The 13,726-nt window shown below is 57.0% G+C and overlaps 1 protein-coding gene across 2 annotated transcripts in view; it reads right to left on the bottom strand.

Annotated features, from left to right (window-relative positions):
- Positions 1-7,669: 7,669 nt before the first annotated feature.
- The window catches only part of SELPLG (selectin P ligand), a 13,227-nt gene continuing 7,170 nt past the window's right edge, over positions 7,670-13,726 (bottom strand). Inside the window, exons 3-4 of one of the 2 annotated variants that reach the window (XM_040443652.1) lie at positions 9,784-10,274; positions 7,670-9,723 (exon numbers count right to left, since the gene is read on the bottom strand). In XM_040443652.1, coding sequence (XP_040299586.1) covers positions 8,962-9,723; positions 9,784-10,274 — 1,253 coding nt within the window. In that variant the 3' untranslated portion in view covers positions 7,670-8,961. Of the gene's footprint in view, positions 10,275-13,726 lie in introns of both variants that reach the window. The other variant, XM_040443651.1, reaches the window with a different exon arrangement.

Here is a 13,726-nt window from a genome sequence, read left to right as displayed (position 1 = left end):
CACGTGAAGAAGAAAGAGCAAGAAGGCGCATGGGGCCAGAAGGCAGTAAGAGGGAGAATATTGTCCTGCGTGTTCATTTGCACCCAGTGATTTGCTGAGGCACCGCTGAAACTCTGTAGGAAATCACTTGAAGCCTGTCCCTCCTGGGGGCCCAGAGCCTGGACAGCAGGGTCTCTGGAAAGAATGAACCCAAGGGAGTGGGGAGCAGCTTGGAACCAACGCCGAGACTGGAGGAGAGTGTGGTTCCCTGTGCCCATGACTCCCCTGGCAGGGTTCGTGTGCCTCGGAAAGGGGACTGTGTCAGTGCCACTTTGGCGCTCTGGTCTGTCATGAGGCCCAGAGAGGGCATTCTCGTTTTGCCGACCTCGGGCATGGGCATGAGGCTCTCCAGCCTCCCCTGGCAGCTGTGGCTACAGCCTTCCGGCCACCAGCCTCCCCTGGCACGCAGAAGCCCATCTGGGTCCCTGAGAACCTCTGGGAAGGGGAGCTCTGTGGGTCTCTCACTGCCGAGTGAGGATAGCAGGGCTTCCTCACCTCGGCACCCTTGACCTCTTGGACCAGACACTTCCCCCCCATTGGGTGGGGGGGGGAGGCTGCCCTGTGCACTGCAGGGTGGTTAGCAGCCACCCCGACCACCTACTGGATGCCAGGGGTACAACCAAAAATATTTGCAGACGTGGCAATGTCCCCTGGAGGGCAATGTCACCCCCAGGTGAAGACCACGGGCTCACAGCCTTCCTAGTGAGCACAGCAAGAAGTCTAGGACGACGGTTTACTCACCAGCCAGGGAGGTTGGGGACCCCCGATGCCCTGGCACTTATGGTTTTATTCTGTTTGTTGAGAAACACGAGGAAGACAGAAGTCGAAAGAAGCAAATGAAGCTTACTTAACGCCCGCTGGGCGGTGAACCGTTCAACAGCATGGTGTACTGCCTTCCATTCTCCTTCCCACATCCAATGATCCCAAGAGCTGTGATTTATCGGGCTCGCGCTTACTCTCTTCCGGCCTCGTCTCCTTCACCCCTTCCCCAACACCCCTGCGGGGCGACACTGTGATCATCCCATTTCACAGGGGAGGAAACTGAGGCTCAGAGTCCACGTAACATTCCAGGAGGGGCATTGTTCCGTGTTGTCCGTCCAAAACGCTTTCATGCCTACTCCCAGCTGTTGGAATATTCCACGGACACCGCCCTGTCACCTGCTTGGTGCCGGGACCGTTCTAGAGGCAGAGTCGCAGTCCCTGCCCCGCAAGCCTGCGGCATCCCGTGGCCCGGGACCGCGTGTGCCGGGAGCACAGGAGCAGAGGCTGAGGCTGAAGCCCCGCCATTAGGGCCACCCAGAGGGGCACACAGCACACCTGTCCTCGAGGCCAACCACCTTTGGACCCTGAATCCACACACCGCCTCGCATGCGGCTGCGGTTTCAACTTTTGTGAAGTGTCTCTGGGCACAGCAGGGCTACCTATGGGGGCGGGGCTACCTATGGGGGCGGGGCTACCTGTGGGCGGGGCTACCTATGGGGCGGGGCTACCTATGGGACGGGGCTCCTACGAGGGCGGGGCTACCTATGGGGCAGGGCTACCTATGGGGCGGGGCTCCTATGAGGGCGGGGCTGCCTATGGGGGCAGGGATACCTATGGGGCGGGGCTACCTATGGGGGCGGGGATGCCTGTGGGCGGGGCTACTTATGGGGGCGTGGCTACCTATGGGGGCAGGGATACCTATGGGGCGGGGCTACCTATGGGGCGGGGCTCCTACGAGGGCGGGGCTACCTGTGGGGGCGGGGCTACCTATGGGGTGGGGCTACCTTTGGGGGCGGGGCTACCTGTGGGGGCGGGGATACCTATGGGGCGGGGATACCTATGGGGCGGGGGTACCTATGGGGGCGGGGCTACCTATGGGGAAATGCAAGAGCCACAGGCTGTTTGTCATGACGTTTTCTGCCCCGGGGGATGGAAGCGTGCCCCCTCTGTGGGGACTGAGAACACCCAGGCCGGGCCGTTCCTAAGAGGAGCCCTGTTGGGTGAGGACCACACTCTCTTATTCCCCCCCATGGCTTCAGGTCCCGCCTCCAGGAGGACCTTCTCGCAGCCCTGCCTCCAGGCTTTCGCTGGCTCCCAAGCTGCCATCCCACGCTGCCTGGTGGGTGCCCTCGCTGCCCACCATATCCTCCCTGTCGGTTCCTCCCAGTTCTGCTGCCTGCCCCGTGGTGGTGTTGTCCCTCCAGCAGGAGCTAGTGTAGATACTCCCATCCTACAGAAGGAAAAATTGGGACCTGAGAGGGTGCTGGCAGGCCCAAGGTCTCACAGAGTTGAGTCTGGGGTGGTTGAATTAGGGAATACCTCTGCCCTACAGTACTCTCTGGCATCACCCCTGGCACTACGTGGGCCCCAAGGATGGGCAGAGCCCAACGGCTGCCTCCCAGCACCTCCTGCCCTCCACGGTGGGCTGGCGTGCGCACAGAACAGCCTCCGGGGAGGACACTGCTCTGTGTGGCCGAGGGACAGTCGGGCCGAGGGTGTGGCTTTGAGCCCTGGGGATTTGGGGGAATATCCAGCCCTTCCTCAAGAAGCCAGCCTTTGGTGGCTGGTGTCCCCCTGCCCCCCAGCAAGTCCCAGATCTGTGTGGCCTCAGGCAAGTCATTCAATCTCTCTGAACCTCAGTGTGTCCATCTGTAAAATGGAGTTACAAAGAGGACCCGTCTCACAAGGCGAGGATGAAATGAGAAAACACAGGCGACCAATTTAGCACAGAGTAAACTCCTGACTGGCACACAGGGGTGAGCTTTTAGTGCCATTGTTAAGGTTAACAGATGCACAAAACCCTGCCTCGGGCGGCTCACCCGAGTGGAAGGAACAGGTGAGTGAACAGTGGAATGGCATGACGGTGGCATGAGCAGACACACGGACACCCATTTACAGATGGAGAGGTCAAGGCCCAGAGTGGAGGAGAACACACTGGAGTTATCTGTTGGTCAGCCAGGCTCGGGGCAAAGAACCAGAAAGAGGAGGAACGAGCCAACAGGGAGACCAGAGGCATGGCTGGATCCGCTCGGAGCTCTGAAAGGGCTCGGGCCTGGGGGAGCTGACCTCAGAGAGAGGCAGTGGAAGGGGGTGATGGATGCCTCATCCATCAGAGGCAGGAAGCATGTGTGAGGAGTGAGGAGTCCAGTCCGTCCAGACCACGACGCATTTAGGTCAATGCCCAGCAAGTGACAAGACTGGACACGTTTTTTGTACTTGGGTACTAGGGAGTCATGGATGGTGTCTGGGCACAGGAGCAGCCACTGAAGGAAAGAAGGGTTGCATCTACGCAGGACATGGGTGGGACAGCCCCAGGAGCTGTGGCCTCCTCCCGCCTCCCGGGGCCAGGTTTCCAAGCCCTCGACCCTCACGCACGCTCCTTCACCCGAGTGGACCCGCAGGCGTGCCAAGCCGGACTCACGAACGCACCTGCCCGCTCGTTCGTTGGCTTGCACTCGAGACGCACTTTCCACACTGTGAAATGCACCAGTCAGGCGAGAACAGTTGGGGGGAGGGGGGGCTCCGGGAAGTGACAATCTCGTGTGACCACCACGCAGTCCAAGATGAGGCATGTTCCCATCATCCTGGAAGGCTCCTTCCAGCCCCTCCTTCCAGCTCCTTCCAGCCTCCTCCTCCCCGGCAAGGGTAACCACCGATCTGATTTCCACCGCCATAGCTCAGTTTGGCCTGTTCTCGCCCTGCCTGTTGTTGAAGCCGCGAAATAGACAAACAGCCCTTTGCGTCTGGCCCCTTTAGCCCCGCGTGTGTTTGAGATTCATCCACGTTGTGCATCGATCAACCGTCTGCGCCCTTTTAGTCTGAGTGGTGTCCTATCATCCACATAACCATTCACCAGAAGGTGGATCTTTGGATTGTTTCCAGCCTTGGGGCTATTAATAATAAAGCTGCGAATAGTGTTATCTACAGGTCTTTGTAGGCACAGATGGCTTCATTCTCTTGCAGGAATACCTAGGAAAGGGATTGCAAAGTTGCCTGGATGCACCACCTGGTGCAAATATGCCAAATGGTGAATATGTGTCCAACGTTGTGAGAAACCGCCACACCGCTGTGCAAAGCGGCTGTGCCCTGGTGCATCTGCGGGAGCAGCGCGGGAGCGTTCTGGCTTCTCTGCGTCCTCGTCAGCACTTGGTATTGTCGGTCTTCAGTTTTAGTCCTTCCGGTGGCACAAAGTGACATCTCGGGCGGCTTTCGTTTGCATTTCCCCGATGGTCAGTGACGTTGAGCCTGTTTTCCAGGAGCCTTCTGGACACCTCCGCCTGGAGGTTGACCAGACCCTGCAGACGCCATGTGGCGGAAGCCCAACCCACCGCCCGACCTGCTTCTTCCATGGATGATACCCAAGTCGCAAACGAGATTTCACTTCCTTCCCTCTCCTCCTCCTCCTGCCAATCCATCACCGACTCCTCCCCTTCCTCCTTCCCAGTTATCCCTCGATTCCTCACCTTCTCGCACCCCTTCTCCGGCCCCGCCCCCCCCCCCATCCTCGCACAGCCTCGCCCTCCTCCCTGAAGCCATTCTGCCTCCTTCCCACCACCCCGGCCTCGTCCATTCTCCCAACGTCCCCACCCTGTCCTCAGTGGCCGGACACATTCTCCTCCCTGCACCCACCCTGCACAACTCTGCACCTTTCCAGCTTCATACCATTTCCTGACTCCTTTCCACCCCACCCCCAAAGTCTGGCTACATCGCACATGCCCAGCAGCCCCGCCCCCGCCCCCACCCCCACCTTTGGGCTCCGGGCCCAGCCACAATGTTATCGTTTTCTGGGCGACCATTTGACAGATCTCTTACTCCCTCCAGGCCATGAGCCCCGGTGGGCATCCTTTGTCTTAACCACATGGCATCCCGGGGACATAGCACAGAGTGGACATACCCTGACATTCGAGTTATGTGGCTCGGCAGAGCGGCACATGGGGAGGGATATGGAGGGCAAGCTTGACGAGCCTCTGCCCAGATCAGCTTCCAGAAGAACCACCGCAAGGCTGACCCCCCGCCCCCATTTCCTGATTTCCTGTCTACCCTCCTTCCTTCCCCACTGCCAGAGCCGAAGTCAGTACAGTCTGCTTTCTTAGCAGAGCAACCTGCCGGAGCAAGTGATCCAGCTTTCTGAGCCTTAGTTTCCCCAGCAGTAAAATGGGATAATAATTGTACCCACATCATGGGGTGGTTGTGAGGTCTGGTAGGTCATGCAGGTGACGTGTTTGCATGGGGTTGCACGTGCACTGACTGCCCAGTCGATGTCCCCGGCCACCTCTCTTTGTCTTAGACCCCGGCATGGCTAGTCCTGCCGTCTGCAAGGAGAGAGCTGGCTTCGGGCTTGTCACCCTCCCAAGTACCAGCGCCTTCCCTCGGCAGCCAGGAGCCACAAGGGTGACTGATGGGGACTTCCAGGCACCAGGACAGGTCAGCAGGGGTGAGAGCTCGGGGCATGGCATTCCCCCAGAACCCCACCGCGACCTCAAGAATAACATAGCACTGTGGTAGGAACGTGGCTTTCGGATTCAGGCTTGCGTTCCGGTCCCAGATCCTATGGGTGGCCTGAGACAGGTGACTTCGCCTGTCTGAGCCTCAGTTTCCTCTTCTGTAAAATGAGAATACGAGTTCCTCCTTCCCAGGCTGTTTGAGGGGACTCATGGAGATACTGCAGATGTTCTCTGCTCAGAATATATTTGCTGAATAGATGGTTGGGGTGATTCAGGTGGTGATGTTCAAGGCCAAGGGGAGGTCCGGGCAGGAGGAGGGCACAGTGGGACGTAGGAGCCAGCCTAGAGCAGTCTCCGAGGGCCAACTGTTAGAGTTTCAGAATTTTGTAAGCCAGTTGTTTAATAAGTTAAATTATAAAAAACCAAGGTCCGGGGCGCCTGGGTGGCTCAGTCGGTTAAGTGTCCGAATCTTGATTTTGGCTCCGCTCACGGTCTCACAGTGTGTGAGTTCTAGCCCCGCATCGGGCTCTGTGCTGACAGTGCGAGCCTGCTTGGGCTTCTCCATCTCCCTCTCTCTCTGCCCCTTCCCGTTCTGACTCAAAAATAAATGAACACGAAACACAACAAAAACCCAAGGTCCTCCGGTACTCAAACCTCACCACTTCCTAATTATTTTACTACATTCTACTCTTCTATGTTCTTGAGATTATTTGCATTTATTGTACCATTTACTATATACATAGTTGGTTGCTCCAAATCAGCCAAGGGGGTATTTACACCAAGGAAATTGGCAAGCATCGCAAATCGTGGCTGGGATACAAATCCACCCAAGGGGCTGGAGGTTAAACACTCACCAGCACCCTCCCGGGTTCGGGTTCGCAGCGCTCCTGGCCCAGCAATCCCTGCTGCTCCTTTGTCCTCTGGGAAGCTCCCGGCTTTCAAGAGCTCCAAGAGCCGGTGGCGGGTGCCGCCTGGTGGCTGCTTCAAGCACCTGTCATCCCCAGACTTCAATTCTGCGCCTTGGAGAGAGCCAGCGAGCCGCCAAGGGGAGCCCTCTGCGGTCACGGTGTCCTCCAGTGGGGGCGGGGGGGGGGGCGGGGAGACCCGCTCCCCACCCAGGAGGACAGGGTGACAAGACCCCAGAGGGACGCTTGCCCCCCAAGTCCTTCAGCCTCTGTGTCCCCAGCTCCACGATATCGAGTCCCCCACATGATTTTTCTCATCGCTCCCAAAGGGCAAGTAAACCCACGATTCCCCTAACGCACAATTCTGCCTTTTCCAGGGTGAGCTGCCCCGGCCCAGGGTGGGCACCCCTCCCCCACCAAAGTGCCCGGAACACCTTGGGTGTCACACTTGTTCTAGAGCGTCAGGGGGCGGGGCAGACAGCCCTCCACTTCTCACTAACTCTGCCCCCACTGCCCCTGGCCCGCCACCTTCCCTCCTGTCTGTCCCTGGTCTCTCCCACCCCCTTTCCAGCTTCAGCCAATACCCCCCAGACTCCACCCTGTCTTTGAACTCTCTCTCACCCTGAAGGGTCCGGCACTCCCAAAGAAGCCGCCGGAGGTATTTTTCTAGAAGAGAAAAAGTCCACCAAAACGAGTTGTAGTCCTCCGCCAGAAGGTAGAACAGGGGCTCAAAGCAGGAGTCCCTTCTGATCAAAAAGCATCAAGAGACAGAAGAACCCAGGTCTGAATCCTGGCTCAGCCACTGGTTTGGGGGGTTTTTTGTTTGTTTTTGTTTTGTTTTTGAGAGAGAGAGAGAGCGCACAAGCAGAGGAGGGGCAGAGAGAGAGGGAGACACAGAATCCGAAGCAGGCTCCGGGCTCCGAGCTGTCAGCACAGAGCCCGACGCGGGGCTCGAGCTCATGAACTGTGGGATCACGACCAGATCCGAAGTCCGACGTTTAACCGACTGAGCTCCCCCAGGCGCCCCCGGGCTCAGCTACTGTTGAAGCCACTGTGGGAGCCTTGGCTTTCTGATCCGACCCTCGGGGTCAGCGTGGGTCCGAATGTGGTAACGCACGCACACAGTGAGTGTTGCTTAAATAGGGCAGCCAACTCCTTGATTTGCTGGGGCTGAGCAGTTTCCCCCAACATAGGGCTCCCGGTGCTACATTCACCAAAGTCCCACGCAAACCGGGCCAGCTGCTCACCCGATGCTCAGATCAGGGGTCAGCGAACACAGAGCCAAATCCAGCCTGCCGCTTTGTTTGTAAATAAAGTTTTATTAGAACGCAGCCAACCCTATTCATTTGTGACACATCGTCAACGACCACACACAATCTACGAGGACCAAGGATGGAACTGACGAGTTGCAACGGGGACCGCGCGGTCTGCAAAACGTCACATATTTTTGGTCTGGCCATTGAAGAAGAAAGTTTGCTGGCCCCAAATTTTGTTCGAAAACCTCGTAGGCCGCAGCTGTGCTCAGCCCTGTGAGGAGCGGGTGTTAAATGGGAGACAGGCCACCCCCCCCCCTCCCCGGGAGAGGTCAGGGTGAGTTTCTGGGGAGGATGGCACTGACGTTGAGAGGACGCGTTTGTCTGAGAGTCGGGGCGGGAACCAAATTCTGTATGCCAGAACTGGGTCATGGGGGGGGGGGTGGAGTTGAATAAAGTGGATTCGGGGACCAGTTTCCCCATCCCCCCAACGGCCTACAACCTTCCCGGCTGCCCAAGGATGTACCAAGATGCCCCCGGTGTCCAAGAGACAATACTGAAAACTTAAGGCACAGACCGGGGGGTTGGGGGGGTTTCTGGAGCGGGCCGGGGGCCGGGGTGAACAGCAAGGGACCAAAGCCCCAGCAGGAGACACCTTGACGCCCTGAAACAGCCACCGTTAGTTCATCGAATATTTATTGAGCACCTGCGCTGTCCCGGGCCGTGGGCTGGGGAGTGGGACATTTCAGTGAACAATGACCCACACAGCCCCAAAGAAAGGTATGGCCCTGGGCTCTCCAAGCCCGTCCCAGCCCTCCCGGGCCAGGATCTCACCCTGGGCTCCCTGGGGAGATGCCCAAGAAAACCCAAGCTGCCCCAAGTCGGAGAGGGGCAGGGAATGGCCTTCAGAATCCAGCACTCCCGCCCCCAAAATGCCCCCTTTCCTGTGTGGTGACCATGGCAACCAGAAGAAAATGGGCGTGAGGGCGGGGGCTTCACCGGGTGCTTGGGGATGAGGCTCCAGCCGTGGAAGGCCTCAGAGGGAGCCCAGACAGGTGGGAGACAGGGAGGTGGAGGGATCTCCCCGGGCCCCCCCGGAGGCAGGAGGGAGGGTGCGGTGGCTTGCCCACAGTCCTGCTTTGGCTGCAAGAGTTCAGCTGCTCTCCTTCCTGTGGGGCACCTGGGGGCTCTGTCCTAGAGATCCCCATCCCTAGGGGCCCCAAGGAAGCCCGGACCCGTGGAACAGAGCCGGGGTGCTCAGTGGTGGCCCAGCGGGCCTTGGAGGGAGCAGGGAGGCGAGGGTCCTGTTCAGATGGATGAGCGGGTGAGGGGTGGGGGTTAAGGGAGGAAACTCTGCAAGGTGAGGTCATCCCCATCTCGGCCCTCCCTCGGCCCCGCCTTTAGGCCCTGGCTCTTGGCATTGGGCAGGTCCCCGTTGGCCGTGGCCGAGGGCGCTTCGCCCCCCTCAGGCAGCAGGGACGAGATGCAGACCATCTCAGTGGGGGAATAATTGCGCACAGGGTACATGTGATTCTTGCGAGAGAGGCGGACAGCCAGCACCACCGTGCACACGAGGAAGATAGTGGCCACCAGGGCCAGGACGAGGATGGCCAGCAGGCACTGCTTCACAGGGATGCGGTCCAGAGCCTCTGTGGGGCTGGGGGCCACGGAGCTCTGGGGGGCAAGATTCTGATTATTTTTCCATTGTTTGATGAAGCCATCAGATGAATTGCCTACCGCCACGGTGGTGCTGTTGTGAGGATCAGAGGGCACAAGCAGGGCCATGGTTAGGCTCCCTGTGGTCGCAGGACCTGTGGATGGGACCTTCGTGGTGGCGGGATCTGTGGACGGGGCCTCTGTGGCAGTGGGCTCCATGGATGTGGACAGGGCATCCGTGGCTTCTGGTCCCGTGGACGGGGCCTCTGTGGCCGCAGTTTGTGTGGTCTGTGCCTCTGTGGCTGCCGGCCCCGTGGATGGGGCCTCTGTGGCCGCAGGTTGTGTGGTCAGGGCCTCTGTGGCTGCCGGCCCCGTGGACGGGGCCTCTGTGGCCGCAGGTTGTGTGGTCAGGGCCTCTGTGGCTGCCGGCCCCGTGGACGGGGCCTCTGTGGCCGCAGGTTGTGTGGTCAGGGCCTCTGTGGCTGCCGGCTCCGCAGACAGGGCCTCAATGGTGGCGAGCTCTGTGGATGGAGCCCCCTCTGTGGATGAAGCCTCTGTGATGGGAAGTAACACAGTGACCTGTTCTTTGCTCAGAGGGCCCAGCGTGACGGGAACCCCCTGCGTGGCCACTTCCGTGCTCAGATTCCCCATGGCCATCCCTCTTGAGTCCAGGCCAACGGAGTCCCCTCTGGCTATCACCAGAGTGGCTTGTTCAGGAGTTCCAGAATCCTTCTGCCCCAATGTTGCCATCTCAGCTAGAAATGTCCAGGTCAGGGACACAGGCCCAGGTCTATTTGTAAAAAGCGTTTCTGGAGGGTCCGTGCCAATATAGTCATACATGTCCTGTTCTGGGTCCTCCTCCACTTGTTTCTGGCCCTGCACAAGCAGGGGGTCCGGGGCCTCAATGGTTCCATTCTCCCATGTCTCCCGCAGCTGCAGGCTGCTGTCAGAGCCCAGCAAAATCAGAAGCAGGAGGACTTGCAGAGGCATGGCACCTGGAGGCAGACACAGACAGAGGGACATCAGGACAGGCTCACCCCTGGGCCTGCCGAGCACCCTCTACTGCAACCCCGGACAGCCTCAGCTAGGAGGGTGTCTGACCTGGGGCAGGCACCTAGCGTCCTCATAACCCAGCATTTACCTGGTACGCGGTAGCCCCCCAGCAAATAGCGGCCAGCGTTATTTATCAACATTAACTCCTTTTTTTAGGTTTACTAATTTTGAGAGGGAGAGAGGAAGTGCGAGAGGGGGAGGGGCAGAGAGAGAGAGGAGGGAGTGAGAATCCCAGGCAGGCTCCTCTGCACGGTCAGCATGGAGCCCGACGTGGGGCTCGAACTCACAAACCAGGAGATCATGCCCTGAGGCAAAGTCCAACACGTAACCGACTTAACTCCCTGCCTTTCTGATTAAAACTTTAAAATTGTGGGCAAGACCACCCACCGGGGTATAGAAAGGAAATATTAGAGCTTCCAGTTATATAGTTATGTCATCCACTTTGTAATTTCTATTTCTGTGCATAATTCGTAGATCAACGCATCCGTATTGTCCACTGACGGGGTTCGTGAGCAGAAGAGTTTGGAGACCACAGGTGTGCAGGATAAAGCTGCTTGTTTGGACCCTTGAGGCCTTTTTTTTTTTTTTTTTTTTTTTTTTTGGAGGAGACGGTTCCTGATACGTCTCTCTGTGTCCCTCTGTTCCATTCTCCTTTGTCTTGGCTCCCACCCTACATAGCCCAGGCCTGTTCTTCAGATTCTCAGTTTCTTCCCCCTCCTTTCTCAGTGTCTCAGTTTGGTCTGGTTCCCTTCTGTCCTCACTTCCACATTTTGGGAGGACAGTACCTACCCGTGGCTTATAGTGAGGATGAAACAGGCCCTACAAAGCCCTTAGCACTCGGTTCCCATGACAAGCTCCCGAAAAGAGCAGCTACTTTGCCTCCATCAGTAAGCCGATCCTGTAAGTCCTCAAGGGCCCAGAGCCATCAACTGTACTACCTGGGGCCAGGAGAAAACACATCTCTTTGGAACAGTCCTGCCCTCAGGCAGCTGATAGTCATTTCACTTACCTGGGGGTCCATTCTGCTGTGACCCTTCAGCCCCCTGACCAGTGGCCAAAAAGGGCAGTGCCTCTGCTTTTGACCGTCTCATTGGTCTTTCTTCCCAGCATTGTGAACACCCATCTATATATAAAGTTTAAGCTTGTTTATTTCTGAGAGAGAGAGACAGACAGACAGAATATCCCAAGCAGGCTCCATGCTGTCAGCACAGAGCCTAACCCAGGGCTCGATCTCAGGAACCGTGAGATCATGACCTGAGCTGAAATCAAGAGTCGGATGCTCAACGAACTGAGCCACCCAGGCGCCCCTGAACTTGCTTTCTTGATTGCTCTCTCTCCCTTATGCTTCCCCTGGCACAGGCTGTTGTTTATGGGATTCGGAGTCATGCACTTGAGAATCCTGTGGCTAGGGACAGCTGTGCCCTGGGCCAGGATTCAGGTATTCCTGGTTTCCTTGGATACAATACCTTCAGCAGTGTGCAATCCCAAGCACCGTGCCTGGGGCAGAGCCTGGGTCAGTTCCAGTACTTTTCCTTGTCCTTCACATAATTTAGAGCAGAGACCAGTTGCTCATCATTCCTTGAGTGACTATAACGTACTCCTAGGCCCCTCAGCTCCCAGGCTCCACTTGACCTCCTCCACTTGTTAGTTAGAATCATGTGGTTTCCAAAATGGCAGCCTGGGGGCACCTGGGCGGCTCAATCGGTTAAGCCGATTGAGCTTGGGAGTCTCTCTCTCCCTCTCTGCCTCTCTTCCACTCACGCTCTCTCTCTGTCTCTCAAAATAAATAAACTTAAAAAAAAAGTCCTTCAGCTGCCTGGGTGGCTCAGTTGATTAAAAGTCTGACTCTTGACTTTGGCTCAGGTCACGATCTCATGGTTTGTGGGATGGAGCTTCACATCGGGCTCTGTGCTGACGGCACAGAGCCTGCTTAGGATTCTCTCTCTCTCTGTCTCTCTCTGCCCCTTCCCAGAGCACACATGGGCTCTCTCTCTGTCTCTCAAAATAAATAAACATTAAAAAAAAAAAAAAAAGTACTGACATTTAAAAAAATAAAAAAATCGTGTCTTAAAATAATTTCTTAAACCAGGGCGCCTGGGTGGCTCGGTCGGTTAAGCGTCCGACTTCAGCTCAGGTCATGATCTCACAGTTCGTGGGTTCGAGCCCCATGTGGGGCTCTGTGCTGTCAGCGTAGAGCCCACTCTAGGTCCTCTGTCTCCTTCTCTCTCTCTCTGCCCGTCCCCCGTTCTCGCTCTATCCCAAAACTAAATGTTAAAAAAAGTTCAAAAATAAAATAAAATAATTTCTCAAACCAACTTCATGATATTTGCACCAGACACATCAGGCCCTCAAGCTGAGGGCAAAGTACAAGCTAGGGCACGCGCACGCACGCACACACGCGCGTGTGCACCTGTACACACGCGGACACACACACCCGCCCCAGGTGGGATATTCCTCAGGTACTGCTTCCTGCCCAAGGTCAAAGGAAAGGACAGAAGACAAACGGCTAGCTGATACAGGTCACAGTCATGCAGGACATGAGTCTCCGTCAGTTGACAAATATCTGAGTAAATTACAAGAAAAAGGTAATCTTAGGGGCCCCTGGGCGGCTCAGTCAGTTGAACATCCAACTTCAGCTCAGGTCACGATCTCACAGCTTGTGAGTTCGAGCCCCGCATTGGGCTCTGTGCTGACAGCTCGAAGCCTGGAGCCTGCTTCGGACTCTGTGTTTCCCTCTGTCTCTGCTCCTCCGCTGCTCACATTCTGTCTCTCTCTCAAAAATAAAGGAAGAGTAAATAAATTTTAAAAAGAGAGAAACTTCATCTTGACTTTACCTCCCCCCATCTTGACTTATGCTCCCCCCCATAGCATAAACCAGTAACCCTTCACAACCCCGGTGCAGCTCTTCCTGCCCACGGGTCCCGTCCCCGTGCTTTAAGAAAATCACTTTTTTTTTTGCACCGAAGACGTCTTCAAGAATTCTTTCTTGGCCGTCAGCTCCGAACCCCCCCATCACTCCAAAACCTCATCACTCACAATTATCTTCATTTTACCGTGGAGAGATGAAGCTCTATCTCAGAGAGGTAAAGCAACTTGCCCAAAGGCACACAGCTGCCAGAGATCAGACTGGAACCCAGTGAAGATTCGGGAAGGCTTTGTGGAGAAAGCTGACCTAGCTGAAGGGGCAGAAGGACCAAAGGCTTGGAAGAGACCTAAGCTTGTTGTATCTATGGCCGGGGTTGGGGACCCAGCTGAGGGAAGGAGGGCAGACTAAGAATAAGGAGACCTTGAAGGCCATCTCACCCAGAAAGGTCAGCCCCATATGTCCCGAGGGCTATGCAGGGCACAGCATCGAGAGAACAGGCTATGGGGGCGGGGGGGGGGGGGGGGGGGG

Source organism: Herpailurus yagouaroundi, unplaced genomic scaffold (assembly GCF_014898765.1).
Source record: "Herpailurus yagouaroundi ecotype Mexico unplaced genomic scaffold, PumYag 191, whole genome shotgun sequence".
Lineage (NCBI taxonomy): Eukaryota > Metazoa > Chordata > Mammalia > Carnivora > Felidae > Herpailurus > Herpailurus yagouaroundi.
This window is presented reverse-complemented; position numbering and strand designations above follow the sequence as displayed.